This window comes from Anser anser (assembly GCF_964211835.1).
Source record: "Anser anser genome assembly, chromosome: 9".
In the NCBI taxonomy this organism is placed as follows: Eukaryota; Metazoa; Chordata; class Aves; order Anseriformes; family Anatidae; genus Anser; species Anser anser.
The window spans coordinates 29,059,708-29,084,742 of NC_139729.1; the positions used below are offsets into that span (position 1 = coordinate 29,059,708).

The following is a 25,035-nucleotide window of genomic DNA, read 5'->3' on the forward strand; positions in this document are numbered from 1 at the left end:
ATGTATACAAGCTGTAGGTACTACTTCCTCAGTAGATAATGGTCAGTCGTGCAGTTTCTTACTTGCACAGACAGATGTACTGACCAGAATCTTAAAGCCTCCCAGAATGTAACACTTTCAGTACCTCATCTTAAAATACACTTAATTCCTTACTACAGGAAGTGATAAAGCTCTAAGACTTGAAGCAAATGGACTATTACATAATAAAATTCCTGGATATGTAAAGCTCCCAAAATGTAGAGATTCTACCAGAGATTTGGGAAGAAGCAGAGGTAATACTTCCACTGTTTTTGTTTTGTTTTGTTTTGTTTTCCAAGGCTTAGAACACTCCTCTAGTTCCATGCTGGAGCCATGCTAAATTTCCAGTTAGTACTTCCTCCAGTTTAGGCTGTGTAATTTTCTCTAGGCTCATGTAGAAATTAAAGACGAATTTGGATGATATGCTGGGAATTAAATTTCTGGTTAATATTAACTGAGTTCATTCATTCAATTTTGGAAAAACCTTGCTAATATTAAATTCAGATGCTTTGACACCTTTCATACTGAAGAAATACTACCAGAGAAGTGATACATTAAGAATAATGCTCCGTAATTATAGTTGTCAAAGGCCTATATAAGTATTAATCCCACATCTCTGAGCATTTAACATTTACAACATCCTTTTTTACTGTAGATCATAGGGCTCATTTAATTTAAATGAGAAGAGAGTTTACAGTATATGCTAGTGTAAAGCAGCAGCGGTGTTGGTTGGAAGGTCGTTTCAATCAACCTCTAAGGAATTGTTTAAGCGTAACACAACCAGTTCAGGCAACACTGATATTTCTCATGTGACTGTCAGACTGTGTAAAACATCAGCTATATAGATATCTGGTGTAACTGCTTTCATATCTGACCTTACTGACAAGGTCTTTTGCTCATCATATAACAGAGCAGAATGACGGGGTCTGTTCCTGGGTTCTTGACTTTAGCATGATGGTGTGCTTGTCAAGGGCTAATTAGTGGACTTTCATTACTGGAGGACTTTCAGTGGAGTTCTACCTTAGGATGTTCAGGTTTGCACAAGAAAAATGTTAAAAGATTTTGATCAGATGTCTCTGTTATAAACTGCATCGCTGTGCAAAGTGGTCTGTGTGTGCTAAACACCACCTCCCTGCTAAAATCAGTGTTATATATGATGAAGCACACAGGTCTTTTCACACTGTGGAAAAATACTTAGGCTGGACATGAAAAGAAATATATCGGGTGAGAAGTTAAAGGAGTCAGCCTTATGAATTCCTTCTTCACGCTGACTGACATGTTCTGTAGTGCTGTAAATTCTATTTAGGCGATGGATAATTGTATTTCTGTTGAAAGTCTGCAGAAAACAAATTATTGCTGTGTCATATTTACAGCATCCTTGCTGGATGTGCGGGGTAAGTTTGCCATCTCTGGTGTATCATTCCAAGTCGATGTCTCTGTGTTAAAAGGTTGATCCTTAAATTTACAGTCCGTCATGGGTACAATAGCTGTCAAATGTAGCTACCTTGCAGTACATGCCATATGAAGTTGGTTTCTGAAAACTATTTTGGCATTATATTATGAAGCTGGGCATAGTTAATGTGACAATGTCTTCTTTTGTGAATTGATCTCTATATATTAGTCATGGTTCAATGGTGTTTTTCTAGCTTCATAGTTCATTCAATCTATCGCATTATTTGTAGCGTGCAAATGTTGAAACAACATCTCATGCTTTTCTCACTGTATAGTCTGTGGGTTTGTTTTTTTTTCTATCGTCTTTTATTGGGATATTTGGTGTTACCTCACAGCTTCCAGAGTGTTCACAATGCAGACGCAGCACTTCTGTTCCCTGGACTGGGCAACAGCAATCACGTTACCCAGGCCCCACACTCTTTTACATTAGTTGCTGATAGGAAGGCAAATTTAATTATAGCTAGTACTAGTTAGGGGGAGAGAGTGGGATGGACACTTGTTTGTTTGAAAAGCCACAATTGGCATAATAAGAAGACCTGGGCTTGCTTTGTTTTTGTTTTTTGTTTTTTTTTTTTTTTTTTTTTTTTCTGTTGCTGTTGCCAGTGACTATATTTTGATGCAGTGTCTTGCCTATGAAGGTCGGTTTGTTGCAGCAGTTGATGCTGATATAGCTGTTGTGGCTGGCACTTAAGATCTGAAGCGAGTTTGAGTATGCGTTGAATCTTAGATAGTTTTTCTGTACTGCTTTTGTGACTGTATTTTTATTTGCCGTAAAAACGTGAAAAACTTGAAAGCCCTGCAATGCTTCTGACTTTATAACAGTTCATGAAGTGAACTCCACTGCATAATTTTAACGTTATGTCAGTGCTAAGTATAGGCTAAGTATAGTATAGATCCTTCCCATTCTGTGTTCCCCACTATCTCCTGGAGAAGACCTAATTAACATGACACTCCTCAAGTTTCAGGAAAGGTTTAAGGTGCATTTTTTGTTATTTGAGGTTGTTCTGTTATTGAGGGTACTATATGTTCTTCCAGTACCTGTAATTTACAAGGGATGTTCTGAGTATTTTAGATCAAATAGGGATGACTGCTACAAAGTTTCTGGGTATTATTGCTGTGTTCTCTGCTACAAGAGGCATAAAAAATTCATAGATAGGAATTCACAGCCTTTTTTTTTTCTTAGTCGAAATGTATGTTTTATAGCTCTTACAAAAACTATAGTATAGAACGATTTGTGCCATGATCTTGCTAAAAAAAAAAACACGCTGCATTTGTACATAAGTTGAACATTAATTTATTTATATGTTTAGTGGTTATAATGGTCCACTTAAGAGATACAGCCTATAGTATTAAGCGCTTAACTTTGGTATGGCTTATGTTCAAGAAGGCCATTTGGATAAAGCACAGTATCACTTATGTGAATACGTATTGAGGAAATGTGTTTCACTTAGGAAAAAGTACAGCAGAGAGTACAGCTCTGTTTATGAAGCCATTTACAATTATGGCAAGATACAGTAGAAAACAGTTTGTTTCCAGTCTTCTTTCCAGAGGCCTGGCACGTTTAATGTCCGTAGCTTCACTTAAATGAATGTGTTTTTTTCCTTCTAGCACTTTAGATATATTTAAAGCCACTAGTAGGCTCCAAATATTATATGATAGTCTTTAACGAGACTCTTTTCTCATGTATTAGAGAGGACAGTGTGTGTTTTTTTTTTTTTCCTCCCTGGAGTAATACAATTGAAGGATTGAAGGCGAGTGTGCTGTGTTTTCTTAATGGTTACTATTTATACACTGGTTTTCTGTTCAGTTCTGTATTACTTCTTACCTGAACTTGGGGAGTTAAGACAGATCAAAGCTGTGCATTGGTCCAGATAAGAAGTGAAAAACGATCAAGAAGTGAGACAGCGGTAAGAGTAGCAATTTGGAGCAACTGCGAGGGGAGTAAGGATTGTGAGATGTCAAATAAGCAATAGCGGAACTCTTTTATGAACTGTGGAGTAATCCTGGGGAATGTGGGCATTAAACCGTGAAGTTGATAAACAGAGATGGACAGGATCAGAAGCTACAGATTGCAATAGTTTTTTTTTTTTTTTTTTTTTTTTAACAATTGTAATCTAGCTTTTTAAAAGCAGCTTGTATTAAACTACTCTGATAGGGAAACCTGCCAAATGCTTGTCTTGTAACCTCTCATCACACCTCTCAAAGACCTCAATGACTTTGAGAGCTATTCATGATTAGTACGAGGAGTGTTTTAGTGCTAGTTGCAGCATCACGGGGGGTAAGCAGCAAAATTCAAGTTACTTCAATATCATAGAATCACAGAATATCCGAGTTGGAAGGGACCCACGAGAATCATCGAGTCCAGCTCCTGGGTCACCAAGGGACGCAGTGTAAAGCAGCTGTTTGATTTGATTTCACTTGAACTAGGAAGGAGAAAGGTCACTTCCTTGCCAGATCATCAGGGGCAGAATTCGTCTTATTGCATAAAATACTTGGAATCATAGAATATCCCAAGTTAATTGTGACAGATCGAGTTGACATCACGTAGGTCTGAGCACAGCAGGCACTCTTGTGACTGTCAAAGCAGAAAGGCTAAACTTCCAGAGTTCTGCTAAAATCTGTTATCTAAAAAGTACTGTAAACCCACACATGAAGTAATGCCAGGGCTTGTGAAAGCTGTTCGAAGGTTATCTGCTGCATCCCTGTCCTCATGTAGTGTTTTTTCTAACAATAACCTTTGTTACAGGTGGCTTCTTAACTACAGCGTATCTTATTATGAGCATTGTCCAGCTGTGTAAAATTACACCATTTGTTCTCCCCCAGACTTGGTGATCTGTAGGAGATGACCACAGGAAAAATATGTAAATATTTTTTAGCTGAGGTTTGCACATTTTTCCGATTGCCTAGTGGTTGTTCTGATCTTGATGCGTCTCTAAAACCTTTGTCTACCTTACCCTTCCTCTTTGTGAAATAAGATGCACATTTGTGCCAAAATTATGTACGTTGTGCATAAGGTGCACAATGATTATGGGGCATTTTCAGCTTTTCACAGGTAAGGGTCCACGTTTACCTAATCACTTAAGTGTAGTCCTGGCTTTAAGCATAGGCATAGCTAATGATTATTACTCAAGTGGTTATAAAGTTTAAAATGTTAGTTTATATATATATGTATATATATATAAATGAAACTGAATCTGTGGAGTAAAAGACTTTTCTGCTCGTTGCGTATACTCACATATCAGCAGACTCATACGCAAGCTGATCCAAACTGGGTGCCAAGCTGTGCCTTTTTTATCGCCTCGAATGTGCAATCTGCGCACCTCGGGTGTACCTTCTCTATTAATTATCTCTTACATTGTGCCACCCCATTAATATCAGTGGATGTACCCAGCAGTGCCGTGGGGCTACACAGAATGTGGAAATTTCTAGTATGTTAATGTTACTCTGTTAACAAAACTGACGTACTAGCCGCTTGCTGTTTCTATTTTTTTTGTTTTTATTTTCCGTAGTCTCCTCAAAAGTTGTTGTGGACACGTTGTGTATCTTTTCTGTTCTTCCAGGATTCGTTCGTCAGGAAAGACGACCATGAAATCCGAGGGCTGCGGACAACCGTCTACCAGATGGTTGTTGCAGTTGCCTTTGGTCACGTCATTCGTCCCTTTAGCTCGCCCTTTCCTTTATCTCGAGTTGAATTTTTGTGCAGCGCTATGTTTGCAGTGGTAACATTGCGGCCAAGGTGTTTTCGATTAAAAACGATCTTAACTGTAATAGTGAATTCACTGGGTGTGGCTTTGCATAATGACTCCCACGATCAAAACATTTTTCTCCTTTGTCACAGACAGGAGAAAAGCTCTTTCCAGAGAGATGGAGAAGGAATTAATTATACCTCTGCCTCATCCTGAGACCAGAAGACATGGAGTAACTGTAAGCTGCGATTCTCAGGAGACGTACTAAGAGTCTCGGGTTCCTTTTCTGCCCGCCCCCCAAGGCCTTGGGCACGTTGGGTTCACCCTGGGAAGGGCACGTTGCTCAGGGCAGTTATTTCCTCCCCGAGATGATGCGGGGTGCATTTTTCTGCTGCACTTTTGGTTTTCCAGGCGTGGTTTTCCACGTGGTTCGCACTGCTTCCATTATTGAGAAGGCGGTTTGGGAAGCTGTGTCTGCCACTTCTCAGGATTTTCTGCCAACACCTGCTGGCAAAAAAAATCAGTAACGCGGGTGGAGCCACGTAGGACTTCTCAGAGGTAAGCCTTCGGCGTACGGGGACGCCTAAACTCGTGAGCCGAGCATGCAGGACGAATGTCCGTGGCACGAAGATCAAGGACGACTTCTCAGGGGTAAGCAGCTTTCCCTTTGTTTCCCCGTCCTCTCGAGAGCCCTCTTTATGATGCTTGTACACACTTCAGGCTCACAACACTCATTTTCTCCTCTACTTAGTACTCCTAGTCCCTGCCTAACCCGCCCTCCCTCCCCCCACTTTCCAAAGACCTACGTGCTCTGCTCAGGTCCCTCCTGAGGTCTTACAGATCTTTTAAATCTGCTCAGCGTCCTTTCCGGCTTGTACTGTGCCATTATTTTTTCCCTGCTCCTTTTGAGAATGTCTGTACCCTTTTCAGATTTCGATTGGGTTGGCTTTTTTGGACCCGTCTGCATAGCCTTTTGTTTTTTAGATAGTCTACTAAGGTATGTTACTTCTCCTGTGAGTTATTTTACTACAATGAATTGTACTTTTGTGGTTTGTAATCTGTTACACTCCTAGATTATTTCCACCTATGTAAAGAAAGGTTTCAGCTAATTACAGTCAAAAACAGTTTTAATTACCTACTTGGTCGTATTGTCATTTCAATAATCAGACCTGAAGCAAAAGCACAGGAATTGTTGCTTCTAGTAACACTCCACACACTGTTGAGCTAAGCCAAATAAAAAACGCAGCTGCTGCTCTCTTTATCCCTTCCTGTGCTTTGCCCTTCCTCTTTCCCAGGTGATTGGGGCAGGGTGCCAGGTGGGGCCCAATGGTATAAGAGCCGCAGGTGTCCTATCAGAGAACTCATTCTGCCTGAGCTGCTCTTTGGGGTAAGTGCTTTGTTTTTCCTTCAGTCAGATGCAGGGTTTTTTTTTTTTTTTTTTTTTTTTTTTTAAGGTGGGTCAGAGTCTAGGGGTTGGTGCGTTTCCGAGATGAAAGAGACAAGTACATCTATTTAAAGTAACATCTAGTAGGATCATTTAAAGTAAACTATACAGTAGTAGATGCCTTTATTGCATGCAGCTCTTCTTCAGGTAATTCTTATAGTATAAGTAATTCATTTCCCATGTTTTGGTCATGATGTTTGTAGCGTGCCTGTTTATGTATGTGTTTGGCCTGGAGCTGTCCTGCCTGGCAATTAGTGATGGTAGCTGATGTGGTGGTTCATCAGCGCAATAATACATTGTCCTGAATCTTTTGGGAAAGACATCTGGTCTGTCTCTGGGCGAATACTCAAGCTCTGGGCGAGTACTCAAGGGCAGCTGGCACAGTGTCTTTTTTCTTTTTTTTCCCAGCAGTAGGTAAACCTTAGGAGGAATTTGTCAAAGGAAACGGCGACTGTCAAGTTGCTGTTCGGCAAAAAACTGTCAAGTTTTTGTTCGGCAACTCGGTGACTGGTTTGATCTGCTTCTCGGAGGTAGAGGCAAATGGACTGCTCTTTTGAAATGATAAAATAAAAAATATGAAGTTTGTCAAATGTGGCAGTGCCTGTTTGCAGTCTGTTTATTGCTTTTGCCAGTGGTAGATAACACTTATAAGGAATCGGTCAAAGGAAAGAGCGCCTTCTGGAACCGTGAAGCTCTGCGTTGGCAACTCGGTGACTGACTTGACCTACTGTCCATCATCAGAGGGAAGCGGACTGCTGTTTTGAAAATAAGAAATAAAAAAAGATAATAAAAATTAAAAAAAACTAGGGTGCTGCTCCGTGGCACCTGGAGGACTGCCACTCTGCGTGGCAGTTAAAAGAATGTGATTTGGAGATGGAGAGCAGCAGAGGTAAAGCAGCTGGGAAGACAGGTATAGGTATTGCAGTAGGTAGGCTGCGGTTATGAGGTGCCTCAGGGTGTGCTTTTCGTCTTGTTTCTGCCCTTCCGTCGTGCAGCCTTGGAGAGGTGAATTCCCCATGTTGTGGAGTGGTGCAAAAAAGGTGAGAGGGTGTTGTGGTTTAACCCGGCCGGCAGCTAAACACCACACAGCCGTTCGCTCACCCTCCCCCCTCCCTCTCTGGGACGGGGGAGAGAAACGGGAAAGTGAAGCCGGTGAGTTGAGATAAAGACAGTTTATTAAGACAGGCATATAATAATAACAATAATAATAATAATAGTGATAATGATAATAGTATTAATAATAATAATGTGTAAGAAACAAGTGATGCACAATGCAATTGCTCACCACCGGCTGACCGATGCCCAGCCTAACTCCGAGCAGCCGGCAACCCCACCCCGGCTAGCCACCCCTATATATTGTTTGGCATGACGTCAGATGGTATGGAATACCCCTTTGGCCGGTTTGGGTCAGCTGTCCTGGGTCTGTCCCCTCCCAGCTCCTGCTGCACCCCTAGCCTGCTCGCTGGCAGGACAGAGCGAGAAGCCGAAAAGTCCTTGGCCTGGTGTAAACACTGCTCTGCAACAATTAAAACATCAGCGCTCTTCTCATCCTAATCCAAAACATAGCACCCTACCAGCTACTAGGAGGAAAAATTAACTCTGTCCTAACTGGAACCAGGACAGAGGGTTATCGGCCCGATCAGTTTCCTTCAACAAAGCTAAGGCAGGTCTTTCAAGAGAAACAGCCTGGTTGCCTGTGCTGTACTGTGCACTCTGGTGACCTAAGCCACGCCAAAAACAGGGCTGCTGTTCCTCCTGCTCTCTTTACCTCTTGTCATGCACGGCCCCTCCCATTTCCCATGTGATTGGGGTGGGGTGCTGGGTGGGGTGCAATGGTATATGAGTTGCAGGCATCCCATCAGAGAGCTCATTCTGCCTGGGCTGCACTTTAGTGTAAGTGCTTTGTTTTTCCTTCAGTCAGTTGCAGGTTTCTTTAGGTGGTTAAGAGTCTATGGACTGATGCGTTTCAAAGTAGAGACCGGTACGCCCATCTTTGTGAGGTAACAACTAGTAGGATCTGTTAGAGTAAACCAATCTAGTAATAGGTGCCTGTATTGCATGCAGCTCTTCTTCAGGTGAGTAATTGTTATAGCATGTTTACGGATAGGATGACGATGTTACTTTGTGTTTGCTTTGTGGTTCTGGGTCCCTTATGATTTTTGTAGAATTGCGGGGCTTACTTGTGAGTCTTTGCCTGTATGTCAAATCTTATCAAAGTTACAACCTTGGTGGCAAAGTGATGGAGCAGGGTTTAGGAGATAAGTATCATCGAAGCTCCCTGTATAAGCATGTGTCTGAAAAGAGCAGCAGTAGGCATGTAAGATGTAGTCTTTTTCAGGGTTAGGGACGGTTTGTTATATTTTTGGAGCTTTTGCCTGTGGTTTGTGTGGCTGTAGAGTCTTTAGACGTTGCAGCCTTCTAGATTTTCAGTGCTTGGAATTCACGTAATAGAGGTGTGCTTAGGAGGTGTTGCCGCCTAACTTGTTTTTAAGAAATGGTGGGGTATGGTTCCTCGACCGCATAAGCACAGTAGTATTACCAAGAGACTGAGCAGGGTCACCGCTTTCATCTGTAATGGGTATGTCTGTGATTGCTGCCGTCCGGGCACGTTTTCATGCCCATCACTGCAGTTACTTTACTACATCAAATAGAGTAAAATTCCAGTTTCTCTTTTAGAGGTGCTATAGGTGGCTACAGAGAATGGGTGGAAGCATGTGCCATGTGGGGGTAGGTAAGCAGCTGAGGTAAAGGAGGGGATGAGAGTAACTGCCCTGAGGGTGCTGTGGCTTTTGCTGCAGTGGTTGCTTTCTCTTCTGTTTACCAGGTGCCACATGCAAGGTGGGCTGTGATAGTCTTCAGAACAGGAGCAAAGCAGGTCACTGGAATGCTGTTTGGTTCCTGAGACAGGTGTTGTAGAGGAAAAAGGTGGTCTGGCGTGGCAGCTCCTGATGGTGGTCGTCTTCAGTAGGTGAAGAGGTGCCTGAAGCCCCATGCTGTGGAGCCTGAGCACGCCTCGCTGAGGATGAAGCCTGCTTTCCAGCAGTTCCCAAAACTGTGTTGAGGCTGAAATGCTGTGTCTGTGTTTGGGTTGCACCTTGGTGAGTGTAGGGATAGGAATCAAGCTGGTGCAGCAGAGGGCCAGGCTCCATTGTCCTGTAGTGTGTTTTGACCCATCAGCATAGCCTTTTGATTTTCAGATAGCCTACTCAAGTATGTGATTTTTCCTGCGAGTGGTGTTATTACATGGAATTGATTGTTTTTTTTTTTTTGTTTTGGCGCGTGATCTGTTATGCTCCCAGATTTTTCTTTCTATATAAAGAAAGGTTTGAGCTAATTCCAGCTGAAAAAATTTCAGTTACTTGCTTGGTCATATTGGCCTTTCAATAGTCAAAGCTGTAGCAAAAGCATGGGGATTGTTGCCTCTAGAAACACCCCAGTTCTCTTTCTGCAGTCTGCATGCTGTTGAGCTAAACCAGATTTAAACAAACAAACAAACAAACCCCCCAAAAAAAACCACACAGCTGCTGCTGCTCCTGCTCTTTCTACTTTCTTGTGCTTTGCCCCTCCCCTTTCCCAGGTGATTAGGTTTGGGTGCTGGGCGGGGCCAAATGGTATATGAGCTCCAGGTGTGCCATTAGAGAGTTCATTGTGCCTGGGCTGCTCTTTGGGGTAAGTGCTTTGTTTTTCCTTCAGTCAGTTGCAGGGTTCTTTAGGCAGGTTGGAGTCTATGGATTTCTAGATTTTAAGTGCTTGGAAATCACTTACTAGAGGGATATTTAGCAGAGGTTGCTGGCTCACTTGTTTTTGGGATGGTGGGATCCACTTGTGTTTTTGGGTTATATTTGAATCTCTAGACGTATGAAGCCACTTGTGTAACTCTCCAGAAGACTAAAAAGAGCTTGATTACACACTACAAGAGGCTTGAACACGTAGGCGCAGTATTACGAAGAGACTGAGCAGGGTCGTATCAGAGTTACCTTTTTCATCTGCAAAGGGAAAGTCGGGCTCTTTTTGGCGCGGCGCCGCCCGGGCTCTTTCTTTTTGGCGCGGCGCCGCCCGGGCTCTTTCTTTTTGGCGCGGCGCCGCCCGGGCTCTTTCTTTTTGGCGCGGCGCCGCCCGGGCTCTTTCTTTTTGGCGCGGCGCCGCCCGGGCTCTTTCTTTTTGGCGCGGCGCCGCCCGGGCTCTTTCTTTTTGGCGCGGCGCCGCCCGGGCTCTTTCTTTTTGGCGCGGCGCCGCCCGGGCTCTTTCTTTTTGGCGCGGCGCCGCCCGGGCTCTTTCTTTTTGGCGCGGCGCCGCCCGGGCTCTTTCTTTTTGGCGCGGCGCCGCCCGGGCTCTTTCTTTTTGGCGCGGCGCCGCCCGGGCTCTTTCTTTTTGGCGCGGCGCCGCCCGGGCTCTTTCTTTTTGGCGCGGCGCCGCCCTCTTTTATCTCAGGTTGAGCTAACGAGCAGCAGAAGTAAAGCAGCTGGGAAGAGAGAGATTGCAGCAGGTACGCTGTGGCTGTGAGGTGTCTCGGGGTGTGCTTTTTCTCTTGTCTCTGCAGGTGCCTGGTGCAGCCTTGGACAGGGAAATCCCCGTGTCATGGAGCAGTGAGGGAAGGTGAGCATGTTGTCAGCCTGGTTGTCCCTTAACCGAAGCGAAGGGATGTAGTGGGTTTATGTGGCAAGGTTTTGGTAGCAGTGGGCTCTAGGGGTGGCTTCTGTGAGAAGAATCTAGAAGCTGCCCCACGTTAGATAAGGGCCCCGGTGCCGAGCAGAGCCAATAAGTGATGTTGTTTGTGCGTCTGTGAGAGCATATTTAAGACAGGAAAAAAAAAAAAAACCACGCGGTGCCACACAGCAGCTGGGAGAGCAAGAGGAGTGAGGAACAGCTTTGCAGGCGCCAAGGTCAGTGAAGAAGGAGGGGGAGAGGTACTCCAGGTGCCGGAGCAGAAGTCCCCTGCGGCCTGTGGCGAGGACCATGGTGAAGCAGGCTGTCCCCCTGCAGCTCATGGAGTACCACGGTGGAGCAGGGTTCCACACTGCAGCCGGTGGAGGAGACCACGGTGCAGAAGGTGGACCTGCACTGACGGAGGCTGTGGCCTGTGACAGACCCCTGCCGGAGCAGATTCCGGGCCGGACTTGTAGACCGTGGAGAGGAGACCACGCAGGGAGGGGGAGTGAGAGAGTGATTGTGGTGGAGCTCGGTTGCCCACCTGTTGTGGTTTAACCCGGCTGGCAGCTAAACACCACACAGCTGTTCGCTCACCCTCCCCCCTCCCTCTCTGGGATGGGGGAGAGAAACAGATGAGAGAAACAAGTGAAGCCTGTGAGTTGAGATAAAGACAGGCATATAATAATAACAATAATAATAATAATAGTGATAGTGATAATAGTATTAATAATAATAATGTGTAAGAAAACAAGTGATGCACAATGCAATTGCTCACCGCCCGCTGACCGATGCCCAGCCTATCCCCGAGCAGCCAGCCCCCAACCCCGGCTAGCCACCCCTATATATTGTTTGGCATGACGTCAGATGGTATGGAATACCCCTTTGGACGGTTTGGGTCAGCTGCCCTGTGTCTGTCCCCTCCCAGCTCCTGCTGCACCCCTAGCCTGCTCGCTGGCAGGACAGAGCGAGAAGCCGAAAAGTCCTTGGCCTGGTGTAAACACTGCTCTGCAACAATTAAAACATCAGCATGTTATCAGCGCTCTTCTCATCCTAATCCAAAACATAGCACCCTACCAGCTACTAGGAGGAAAAATTAACTCTGTCCTAACTGGAATCAGGACCGATATCCACCCCTTATTCCATACCATTTATGTCATGCTCAGGTTACGCTCTTTCCAATACCTTGTAATTAATCACTATTTTCATCTATGATATATAGCAATCATGGTAGTGATGACATACAGTATTATATAATAAACAACATACTACAATTCAACTCATGGGCTATTCTCACCCAGTATCAAATCCCCTTAAGGTACACACCGGACCTCCCCATTCTTTTGCATTACCCACCAGGTGCATCCAGGTCCCTGAGCAAAAGCAATTCCACGAATGGGTTTGCCTTTTCCCGAGGCAGGAGTAGCCCAGACTATTTTACCCAGCATGTTTCTTACGTGCACTACAGGAACTTTATCCCCTTCTACAGTGCGTAACAGGTTTGATTGGGCAGGTCCAGCTCGGTTGGCAGATCCCCTAGTATTGACTAACCAGGTGGCCTTTGCCAAATGTGTATCCCAGTTTTTGAATGTCCCAGCACCCATTGCTTTCAGTGTAGTCTTCAACAGTCCATTGTATCGTTCAACTTTTCCAGAGGCTGGTGCATGATAGGGGATGTGATACACCCACTCAATACCATGTTCTTTGGCCCAAGTGTCTATAAGGTTGTTTCGGAAATGAGTCCCGTTGTCTGACTCAACTCTCTCTGGGGTGCCATGTCGCCATAGGACTTGCTTTTCAAGGCCCAGGATAGGGTTCCGGGCGATGGCATGGGGCACAGGATATGTTTCCAGCCATCCGGTGGTTGCTTCCACCATTGTAAGTACGTGGCGCTTGCCGTTGCGGGTTTGAGGGAGTGTGATGTAATCAATCTGTCAGGCCTCTCCATATTTATATTTCAGCCATCGTCCTCCATACCAAAGAGGTTTTGACCGTTTGGCTTGCTTGATTGCAGCACATGTTTCACAATCATGAATAACCTGTGCTATAGTGTCCATGGTCAGGTCCACCCCTCGATCACGAGCCCATCTGTATGTTGCATCTCTACCTTGATGGCCTGAGGTGTCATGGGCCCATCGGGCTATAAATAATTCACCTTTATGTTGCCAGTCCAGGTCCACCTGAGCCACTTCAATCTTAGCAGCCTGATCCACCTGCTGGTTGTTTCGATGTTCTTCAGTAGCCCGATTCTTGGGCACATGAGCATCTACATGGCGTACCTTTACAACCAGGTTCTCTACCCGGGCAGCAATATCTTGCCACAATGCCGCAGCCCAGATGGGCTTGCCCCTGCGCTGCCAGTTGTTCTGCTTCCATTGCTGTAACCACCCCCACAGGGCATTTGCTACCATCCATGAATCAGTATAGAGATAGAGAACTGGCCACTTCTCTCATTCAGCAATATCTAAAGCCAGCTGAATGGCTTTCACTTCTGCAAACTGACTCGATTCACCTTCTCCCTCAGCAGCTTCTGCAACTCGTCGTGTAGGACTCCATACAGCAGCTTTCCATCTCCGATGCTTTCCCGCAATACGACAGGACCCGTCAGTGAACAAGGCATATTTCTTCTCATTTTCCGGTAGCTTGTTGTACAGTGGGGCTTCTTCAGCACGGACCACCTCCTCCTCTGATGATATCCCGAAGTATTTGCCTTCTGGCCAGTCCATAATCACCTCCAAGATTCCTGGGCGACTGGGGTTTCCTATTCGAGCCCGCTGAGTAATCAGTGCAACCCACTTGCTCCATGTAGCATCAGTTGCATGATGTGTAGAGGGGACCCTTCCTTTGAACATCCAGCCTAGTACCGGCAGTCGGGGTGCCAGGAGGAGCTGCGCTTCAGTACCGACCGCTTCCGAAGCAGATCGAACTCCTTCGTATGCTGCCAATATCTCCTTTTCAGTTGGAGTATAGCGGGCCTCAGATCCTCTGTATCCCCGACTCCAAAACCCCAGGGGTCGACCTCGAGTTTCCCCAGGTTCTTTCTGCCAGAGGCTCCAGGTGGGACCATTCTCCCCGGCTGCGGTGTAGAGCACATTCTTTACATCTGGTCCTGTTCGGACTGGCCCGAGGGCTACTGCATGAACTATTTCCTGCTTAGTTTGTTCAAAGGCTTGTCATTGCTCAGGGCCCCATTCAAAAGCATTCTTCTTAACGGGTTACTTGGTAGAGCGGGTTTACAATCAGACTGTAATTTGGAATGTGCATTCTCCAAAACCCCACGACACCTAGGAAAGTTTGTGTTTCTTTTTTGCTAGTTGGTGGAGACATAGCTGTTATTTTGTTGATCACATCCATTGGGATTTGACGACGTCCATCTTGCCATTTTATTCCTAAAAACTGGATCTCTCGTGCAGGTCCTTTAACTTTATTCTGTTTTATGGCAAAACCGGCCTTCGGAAGGATTTGGACTATTTTCTTCCCTTTCTCGAAAACTTCTTCTGCAGTGTCACCCCACACAATGATGTCATCGATGTACTGCAGGTGTTCAGGAGCTTCCCCCTGCTCCAGCGCAGACTGGATCAGTCCATGGCAAATGGTAGGGCTATGTTTCCACCCCTGGGGCAGCCGATTGCAAATATATTGGACTCCCCTCCAAGTGAGAGCAAACTGTGGCCTGCACTGCGCTGCTAGAGGGATGGAGAAAAATGCATTAGCGATATCAATTGTGGCATACCACTTGGCTGCCTTTGATTCCAGTTCATACTGGAGTTCTAGCATGTCCGGCACTGCAGCGCTCAGTGGTGGCGTGACTTCGCTCAGGCCACGATAGTCCACTGTTAGTCTCCACTCACCATTAGACTTTCGCACTGGCCATATGGGACTATTAAAAGGTGAATGAGTCTTGCTGATCGCTCCTTGGCTCTCCAGTTGACGAATTACCTTATGGATGGGACTCAGGGAGTCTCGGTTGGTGCGATATTGCCGCCGGTGCACAGTTGTGGTAGCGATCGGCACTTGCTGTTCTTCAACCCTCAGCAACCCCACAACAGAAGGGTCCTCTGAGAGACCAGGCAAGGTAGACAACTGTTTAATGTCCTCTGTCTCCAAGGCAGCTATGCCAAAAGCCCAGCGGAACCCTTTTGGGTCCTTGAAATATCCTCTTCTAAGATAGTCTATGCCAAGGATGCACGCAGCATCTGGGCCAGTCACAATACGGTGCTTTTGCCACTCATTACCGGTTAGACTCACTTCAGCCTCCAATACACTTAACTGCTGGGATCCCCCCGTCACACTGTAAATACAGATGGGCTCTGGCCCTTTATAGCTTGATGGCATTAGAGTACATTGTGCACCGGTGTCTACTAAAGCCTTATACTTCTGTGCGTCTGATGTGCCAGGCCATCGAATCCACACAGTCCAATAAACTCGATTGTCCCTTTCCTCCCCCTGGTTGGAGGCAGGGCCCCCCTAGTCCTGGTCAGAATCTTCATTTCTGTGTTTAAAGGACTGCCTGCTGGAAGTTGGAGCAGCAAACTTTTCAGAGAACCCCTTTTTCCCAATTGTTTTCTTTTGCAGTTCACGTACCCGTGCCCCTAGGGTCGTGGTAGATTTTCCATCCCATTTTCTCATGTCCTCTCCATGGTCACGTAGGTAAAACCACAGGGTGGCGCGGTGTGTGTGCCCACCATATTGTCTTCCTTGCATAGATGAACGTTTACCCCTAATAGCTGAGACACTGGTTTGTACAGGTGGGGAGGAAAATAATCTCTCTTCAAGTTGGTGGATCTTTTCAGAAAGTTTCTCCAAAGTATTCTCTTTTAGCCGGTGGACACTGGTTCGTTCAGGTGGAGGGGAAGATAAATTCTCTTTAAGTTGGTGGACCTCTTGAGAGAGTTTCTCCGCAGCCGAGACGCAGGCCTGTAGGGAAGAGGAGAGATTTCCTTCGTACTGCCGGAGTGCTTTAGTCACTTCGTTCACTGTGGGATTCTCCTCCTCTTTCCAGGTTAGTATTGCCAATGAGCTGGCATATGATGATGGTGCACTCCGTACAAACTTCCGCCACATGGGTGGTGTACACTGGACCTCATCTGGATCTGTGGATGTTTGTGCGTCGTCTAGGTCCTTATAAATTACTTCCCGTACGGCCAATTCCCTCAGGTACTGAATTCCCTTCTCCATGGTGGTCCATTTGCCTGGTAGACATACAAGTTCTTCCTTGAAGGGATACCTTTCCTGCACAGCTGACGGGAGACGCCTCCAGAGGCTGCGAGATCGTGCTCCATCTCCAATTGCTTTGTCAATACATGCGTCCCTAGCAAGGGATCCCAGCCGCCTGGCTTCCTTGCCCTCTAATTCCACATAATTGGCTCCGGTGTCCCAGCACCGGAGCAGCCAGGTGACAAGCTGCTCACCTATACAGCGACCAAAATCTTTTCGCACATCTCGTAGCTCACGCTGGTATAGAGTCCGGGTAGTTACTGTTGATTTTTCGACATCCCCATCCTCCTCTTCAGTCTCCTGCACCTTTGATGGCCCAGCCTCGTCTTCACTATGCCCAGACTTAGCAGAAGACCGTCTGCGTTCTAAACGACCTGAGTCTCTATACCATTTTTTCACCTTGTCTACAGGGGCAACTTGCACTGCTACAGCTCGTTTCTCTGACCCAGCCACAGGGTCTGCCACAGGGGTTGGAATACCCTCTGCGGGGTCAACTTGCACTGCTACAGCTCGTTTCTCTGACCCAGGCACAGGGTCTGCCACAGGGGTTGGAATACCCTCTGCGGGGTCAACTTGCACTGCTACAGCTCGTTTCTCTGACCCAGGCACAGGGGTGGGAGCGGCTGCGGGAGCTGGAGCGGCTGCGGGAGCTGGAGCGGCTGCGGGAGCTGGAGCTAGGTTGATAGTAGCATCAATTGCAGCTCGATAGGCACAAGCCAGACCCCAGCACGCTACAGTGATTTGTGTCACTTTGGAACTGCCAGAGTCATGACACCTTTTTTTCAAGCATTCTGCCAGCTTTTTAGGATTTTGCAGTTGCTCAGGGGTGAATGTCCAAAACACTGGAGGTGACCACTGCTCTAGAAACCTGCCCATATCCTCCCACACTCCCTGCCACTCACAACTATCCCGCCTCAAGACGGATCTCCAGATGAGATTCCTAAGTAGTTGTTTAACCCTCAACAAAACCTGAAGCGCTTTCAGGAGACATAACAACAAGAGCAGGCTGGTCTGAGTATCCCAAGGATATTCAACATCTCGGAGAGCCACCGTAACTAGCTCGGGGGGATAAGAGGGTGGTGAAGGAGAAAGGGAGAGTGAACAGGGAGGGAAACATGTCTTCCCCTGTCCCCTTCACAGATTGGCTCCCTAACGAAAACAGGCAATAGGTGTATTTGCTAATAGTTTCCGAGATATGGGTTCCAAAGTATAGAGTCGATGTCAGTGCTGAGTACAAATACCAGGTTGGAGTCGTGACCAGATATTTCATCATTTCGTAAGCCATTGTTACACCACACAGTACCATAACAATCTTAAACCAGGGCCCGGAAAGGATAAACAGTGCAACAGGGAGCAGATACAGAAAGTAACGCGCTATGAAACTCACTCTGGAAAACAGGCACAGCAGACTGGAGATTAAGGCAATCAACATCGTAACTAGCAACTATTAAGCAGGTCTAATACGTATACCAATTTTAGTTCAACACGCTCTGGTCAAATTTGTCGATATCTCGATCCTTCGAGCCCCACGTTGGGCACCAAAAGGACTGTTGTGGTTTAACCCGGCTGGCAGCTAAACACCACACAGCCGTTCGCTCACCCTCCCCTCTCCCTCTCTGGGATGGGGGAGAGAAACGGGAAAGTGAAGCCGGTGAGTTGAGATAAAGACAGCTTATTAAGACAGGAATATAATAATAACAATAATAATAATAATAGTGATAGTGATAATAGTATTAATAATAATAATGTGTAAGAAAACAAGTGATGCACAATGCAATTGCTCACCACCCGCTGACCGATGCCCAGCCTATCCCCGAGCACCCGGCCCCCCCACCCCGGCCAGCCACCCCTATATGTTGTTTAGCATGACGTCAGATGGTATGGAATACCCCTTTGGCCAGTTTGGGTCAGCTGCCCTGTGTCTGTCCCCTCCCAGCTCCTGCTGCACCCCTAGCCTGCTCGCTGGCAGGACAGAGCGAGAAGCCGAAAAGTCCCTGGCCTGGTGTAAACACTGCTCTGCAACAATTAAAACATCAGCATGTTATCAGCGCTCTTCTCATCCTAATCCAAAACATAGCACCCTACCAGCTACTATGAGGAAAAATTAACTCTGTCCTAACTGGAACCAGGACACCACCCCAGTAAAACTACCACAGGGGAAGATGTTCAGGTGTTTCCCTCTGAGGGTCTGAGGTGAGGCTGTTTGGGACAGAGGAGCAGTGTGGCAGGTGGTTGCTTGCGAATACAGTGATCATTTTGTCCTTTAGTATTCCCAGGTGGCATGGGTGATGGCGGCCGTTCCTTTCGAGCTTGGATCTAACTTCCAGGTACAGAGGCAAGTGGACTGCTGTTTTGAAACGAAAACATTAAATACGGGGTCACTTATGTTGTTGAGGGGTGGGTGCTAATGCTGTCAGCTGAATGTTTATCTTCTGACTGTGTTTTCCTTTGTTCAGGCTGAAACGCAGTGTGCGGTACAGGACGTCACGACCCGAACTACCTCTGGAGTGACTCTGGTGAGTGATGAACAGAGGTAGGTGTTATTTTTGGGGTGTGGTTGTCGCTGCACTTCCTTTACTACATCAATTAGAGTAAAATTCCAGTTCCTGTTTTAGAGGTGCTCTAGGTGGCTTCAGAGGACGCGTGGAAGCATCTGCCGTGTGGGGTAGGTAAGGGGCTGAGGTAAAGGAGGGGATGAGAGTAACTGTCCTGAGGGTGCAGTGGCTTTTATTGCTGTGGTTGCTTTCTCCTCTGCTTATCAGGTGCCACAGGCAAGGTGGGCTGTGATAGTCTTTAGAATAGGAGCAAAGCAGGTCACTGGAATGCTTCATAGTTCATTCAATCTATCGCATTATTTGTAGCGTGCAAATGTTGAAACAACATCTCATGCTTTTCTCACTGTATAGTCTGTGGGTTTGGTTTTTTTTCTATCGTCTTTTATTGGGATATTTGGTGTTGCCTCACAGCTTCCAGAGTGTTCACAATGCAGATGCAGCACTTCTGTTCCCTGGACTGGGCAACAGCAATCACGTTACCCAGGCCCCACACTCTTTTACATTAGTTGTTGATAGGAAGGCAAATTTAATTATAGCTAGTACTAGTTAGGGGGAGAGAGTGGGATGGACACTTGTTTGTTTGAAAAGCCACAATTGGCATAATAAGAAGACCTGGGCTCGCTTTGTTTTTTTTTTTTTTTTTTTTTTTTTCTGTTGCTATTGCCAGTGACTATATTTTGATGCAGAGTCTTGCCTATGAAGGTCGGTTTGTTGCAGCAGTTGATGCTGATATAGCTGTTGTGGCTGGCACTTAAGATCTGAAGCGAGTTTGAGTATGCGTTGAATCTTAGATAGTTTTTCTGTACTGCTTTTGTGACTGTATTTTTATTTGCCGTAAAAACGTGAAAAACTTGAAAGCCCTGCAATGCTTCTGACTTTATAACAGTTCATGAAGTGAACTCCACTGCATAATTTTAACGTTATGTCAGTGCTAAGTATAGGCTAAGTATAGTATAGATCCTTCCCATTCTGTGTTCCCCACTATCTCCTGGAGAAGACCTAATTAACATGACACTCCTCAAGTTTCAGGAAAGGTTTAAGGTGCATTTTTTGTTATTTGAGGTTGTTCTGTTATTGAGGGTACTATATGTTCTTCCAGTACCTGTAATTTACAAGGGATGTTCTGAGTATTTTAGATCAAATAGGGGTGACTGCTACAAAGTTTCTGGGTATTATTGCTGTGTTCTCTGCTACAAGAGGCATAAAAAATTCATAGATAGGAATTCACAGCCTTTTTTTTTTTCTTAGTCGAAATGTATGTTTTATAGCTCTTACAAAAACTATAGTATAGAACGATTTGTGCCATGATCTTGCTAAAAAAAAAAACACGCTGCATTTGTACATAAGTTGAACATTAATTTATTTATATGTTTAGTGGTTATAATGGTCCACTTAAGAGATACAGCCTATAGTATTAAGCGCTTAACTTTGGTATGGCTTATGTTCAAGAAGGCCATTTGGATAAAGCACAGTATCACTTATGTGAATACGTATTGAGGAAATGTGTTTCACTTAGGAAAAAGTACAGCAGAGAGTACAGCTCTGTTTATGAAGCCATTTACAATTATGGCAAGATACAGTAGAAAACAGTTTGTTTCCAGTCTTCTTTCCAGAGGCCTGGCACGTTTAATGTCCGTAGCTTCACTTAAAGGAATGTGTTTTTTTCCTTCTAGCACTTTAGATATATTTAAAGCCACTAGTAGGCTCCAAATATTATATGATAGTCTTTAACGAGACTCTTTTCTCATGTATTAGAGAGGACAGTGTGTGTTGTTTTTTTTTTTTTTTTTTTTTCCTCCCTGGAGTAATACAATTGAAGGATTGAAGGCGAGTGTGCTGTGTTTTCTTAATGGTTACTATTTATACACTGGTTTTCTGTTCAGTTCTGTATTACTTCTTACCTGAACTTGGGGAGTTAAGACAGATCAAAGCTGTGCATTGGTCCAGATAAGAAGTGAAAAACGATCAAGAAGTGAGACAGCGGTAAGAGTAGCAATTTGGAGCAAGTGCGAGAGGAGTAAGGATTGTGAGATGTCAAATAAGCAATAGCGGAACTCTTTTATGAACTGTGGAGTAATCCTGGGGAATGTGGGCATTAAACCGTGAAGTTGATAAACAGAGATGGACAGGATCAGAAGCTACAGATTGCAATAGTTTTTTTTTTTTTTTTTTTTTTTTTTTTTTACAATTGTAATCTAGCTTTTTAAAAGCAGCTTGTATTAAACTACTCTGATAGGGAAACCTGCCTAATGCTTGTCTTGTAACCTCTCATCACACCTCTCAAAGACCTCATTGACTTTGAGAGCTATTCATGATTAGTACGAGGAGTGTTTTAGTGCTAGTTGCAACATCACGGGGGGTAAGCAGCAAAATTCAAGTTACTTCAATATCATAGAATCACAGAATATCCGAGTTGGAAGGGACCAACGAGAATCATCGAGTCCAGCTCCTGGGTCCCCAAGGGACGCAGTGTAAAGCAGCTGTTTGATTTGATTTCACTTGAACTAGGAAGGAGAAAGGTCACTTCCTTGCCAGATCATCAGGGGCAGAATTCGTCTTATTGCATAAAATACTTGGAATCGTAGAATATCCCAAGTTAATTGTGACAGATCGAGTTGACATCACGTAGGTCTGAGCACAGCAGGCACTCTTGTGACTGTCAAAGCAGAAAGGCTAAACTTCCAGAGTTCTGCTAAAATCTGTTATCTAAAAAGTACTGTAAACCCACACATGAAGTAATGCCAGGGCTTGTGAAAGCTGTTCGAAGGTTATCTGCTGCATCCCTGTCCTCATGTAGTGTTTTTTCTAACAATAACCTTTGTTACAGGTGGCTTCTTAACTACAGCGTATCTTATTATGAGCATTGTCCAGTTGTGTAAAATTACACCATTTGTTCTCCCCCAGACTTGGTGATCTGTAGGAGATGACCACAGGAAAAATATGTAAATATTTTTTAGCTGAGGTTTGCACATTTTTCCGATTGCCTAGTGGTTGTTCTGATCTTGATGCGTCTCTAAAACCTTTGTCTACCTTACCCCTCCTCTTTGTGAAATAAGATGCACATTTGTGCCAAAATTATGTACGTTGTGCATAAGGTGCACAATGATTATGGGGCATTTTCAGCTTTTCACAGGTAAGGGTCCACGTTTACCTAATCACTTAAGTGTAGTCCTGGCTTTAAGCATAGGCATAGCTAATGATTATTACTCAAGTGGTTATAAAGTTTAAAATGTTAGTTTATATATATATGTATATATATATAAATGAAACTGAATCTGTGGAGTAAAAGACTTTTCTGCTCGTTGCGTATACTCACATATCAGCAGACTCATACGCAAGCTGATCCAAACTGGGTGCCAAGCTGTGCCTTTTTTATCGCCTCGAATGTGCAATCTGCGCACCTCGGGTGTACCTTCTCTATTAATTATCTCTTACATTGTGCCACCCCATTAATATCAGTGGATGTACCCAGCAGTGCCGTGGGGCTACACAGAACGTGGAAATTTCTAGTATGTTAATGTTACTCTGTTAACAAAACTGACGTACTAGCCGCTTGCTGTTTCTATTTTTTTTGTTTTTATTTTCCGTAGTCTCCTCAAAAGTTGTTGTGGACACGTTGTGTATCTTTTCTGTTCTTCCAGGATTCGTTCGTCAGGAAAGACGACCATGAAATCCGAGGGCTGCGGACAACCGTCTACCAGATGGTTGTTGCAGTTGCCTTTGGTCACGTCATTCGTCCCTTTAGCTCGCCCTTTCCTTTATCTCGAGTTGAATTTTTGTGCAGCGCTATGTTTGCAGTGGTAACATTGCGGCCAAGGTGTTTTCGATTAAAAACGATCTTAACTGTAATAGTGAATTCACTGGGTGTGGCTTTGCATAATGACTCCCACGATCAAAACATTTTTCTCCTTTGTCACAGACAGGAGAAAAGCTCTTTCCAGAGAGATGGAGAAGGAATTAATTATACCTCTGCCTCATCCTGAGACCAGAAGACATGGAGTAACTGTAAGCTGCGATTCTCAGGAGACGTACTAAGAGTCTCGGGTTCCTTTTCTGCCCGCCCCCCAAGGCCTTGGGCACGTTGGGTTCACCCTGGGAAGGGCACGTTGCTCAGGGCAGTTATTTCCTCCCCGAGATGATGCGGGGTGCATTTTTCTGCTGCACTTTTGGTTTTCCAGGCGTGGTTTTCCACGTGGTTCGCACTGCTTCCATTATTGAGAAGGCGGTTTGGGAAGCTGTGTCTGCCACTTCTCAGGATTTTCTGCCAACACCTGCTGGCAAAAAAAATCAGTAACGCGGGTGGAGCCACGTAGGACTTCTCAGAGGTAAGCCTTCGGCGTACGGGGACGCCTAAACTCGTGAGCCGAGCATGCAGGACGAATGTCCGTGGCACGAAGATCAAGGACGACTTCTCAGGGGTAAGCAGCTTTCCCTTTGTTTCCCCGTCCTCTCGAGAGCCCTCTTTATGATGCTTGTACACACTTCAGGCTCACAACACTCATTTTCTCCTCTACTTAGTACTCCTAGTCCCTGCCTAACCCGCCCTCCCTCCCCCCACTTTCCAAAGACCTACGTGCTCTGCTCAGGTCCCTCCTGAGGTCTTACAGATCTTTTAAATCTGCTCAGCGTCCTTTCCGGCTTGTACTGTGCCATTATTTTTTCCCTGCTCCTTTTGAGAATGTCTGTACCCTTTTCAGATTTCGATTGGGTTGGCTTTTTTGGACCCGTCTGCATAGCCTTTTGTTTTTTAGATAGTCTACTAAGGTATGTTACTTCTCCTGTGAGTTATTTTACTACAATGAATTGTACTTTTGTGGTTTGTAATCTGTTACACTCCTAGATTATTTCCACCTATGTAAAGAAAGGTTTCAGCTAATTACAGTCAAAAACAGTTTTAATTACCTACTTGGTCGTATTGTCATTTCAATAATCAGACCTGAAGCAAAAGCACAGGAATTGTTGCTTCTAGTAACACTCCACACACTGTTGAGCTAAGCCAAATAAAAAACGCAGCTGCTGCTCTCTTTATCCCTTCCTGTGCTTTGCCCTTCCTCTTTCCCAGGTGATTGGGGCAGGGTGCCAGGTGGGGCCCAATGGTATAAGAGCCGCAGGTGTCCTATCAGAGAACTCATTCTGCCTGAGCTGCTTTTTGGGGTAAGTGCTTTGTTTTTCCTTCAGTCAGATGCAGGGTTTTTTTTTTTTGTTTTTTTTTTTTTGTTTTTTTTTTTAAGGTGGGTCAGAGTCTAGGGGTTGGTGCGTTTCCGAGATGAAAGAGACAAGTACATCTATTTAAAGTAACATCTAGTAGGATCATTTAAAGTAAACTATACAGTAGTAGATGCCTTTATTGCATGCAGCTCTTCTTCAGGTAATTCTTATAGTATAAGTAATTCATTTCCCATGTTTTGGTCATGATGTTTGTAGCGTGCCTGTTTATGTATGTGTTTGGCCTGGAGCTGTCCTGCCTGGCAATTAGTGATGGTAGCTGATGTGGTGGTTCATCAGCGCAATAATACATTGTCCTGAATCTTTTGGGAAAGACATCTGGTCTGTCTCTGGGCGAATACTCAAGCTCTGGGCGAGTACTCAAGGGCAGCTGGCACAGTGTCTTTTTTCTTTTTTTTCCCAGCAGTAGGTAAACCTTAGGAGGAATTTGTCAAAGGAAACGGCGACTGTCAAGTTGCTGTTCGGCAAAAAACTGTCAAGTTTTTGTTCGGCAACTCGGTGACTGGTTTGATCTGCTTCTCGGAGGTAGAGGCAAATGGACTGCTCTTTTGAAATGATAAAATAAAAAATATGAAGTTTGTCAAATGTGGCAGTGCCTGTTTGCAGTCTGTTTATTGCTTTTGCCAGTGGTAGATAACACTTATAAGGAATCGGTCAAAGGAAAGAGCGCCTTCTGGAACCGTGAAGCTCTGCGTTGGCAACTCGGTGACTGACTTGACCTACTGTCCATCATCAGAGGGAAGCGGACTGCTGTTTTGAAAATAAGAATTAAAAAAAGATAATAAAAATT

General features: G+C 45.0%; 1 protein-coding gene and 1 long non-coding RNA gene across 20 annotated transcripts in view; both read left to right on the plus strand.

The window, feature by feature from the left end:
- LOC310904365 overlaps positions 1–7,339 on the plus strand; it is a 33,900-nt gene extending 26,561 nt beyond the window's left edge. The window contains exons 2-3 of one of the 4 annotated variants that reach the window (XR_014588241.1): positions 5,313–5,394; positions 5,568–7,194. This is a non-coding gene — a long non-coding RNA (uncharacterized lncRNA). The other 3 variants (XR_014588242.1, XR_014588244.1, XR_014588243.1) reach the window with 3 other exon arrangements.
- A 1,115-nt stretch (positions 7,340–8,454) lies between these two features.
- LOC310904366 (uncharacterized protein) lies at positions 8,455–24,834 on the plus strand. Of its 16 annotated transcripts, XR_014588255.1 has the most exons (6): positions 11,003–11,196; positions 18,732–18,791; positions 18,921–18,980; positions 22,661–23,783; positions 24,082–24,173; positions 24,649–24,834. XR_014588255.1 is itself a non-coding variant. In XM_083848979.1 (5 exons), the coding sequence occupies exons 3-5, from the start codon at positions 18,753–18,755 to the stop codon at positions 23,000–23,002; spliced, it is 441 nt and encodes a 146-aa protein (XP_083705105.1). In that variant the 5' UTR covers positions 10,253–10,269; positions 11,141–11,196; positions 18,732–18,752; the 3' UTR covers positions 23,003–24,834. The 16 variants fall into 16 exon arrangements, 3 of the variants coding, with proteins under 3 accessions (XP_083705105.1, XP_083705107.1, XP_083705106.1); XR_014588245.1 differs by adding exons at positions 8,455–8,675; positions 9,425–10,269 and having other exon boundaries at positions 11,141–11,196; positions 18,732–18,799; positions 18,921–24,834; XM_083848979.1 differs by adding an exon at positions 10,253–10,269 and having other exon boundaries at positions 11,141–11,196; positions 22,661–24,834.
- The last annotated feature ends 201 nt before the right edge of the window (positions 24,835–25,035 follow it).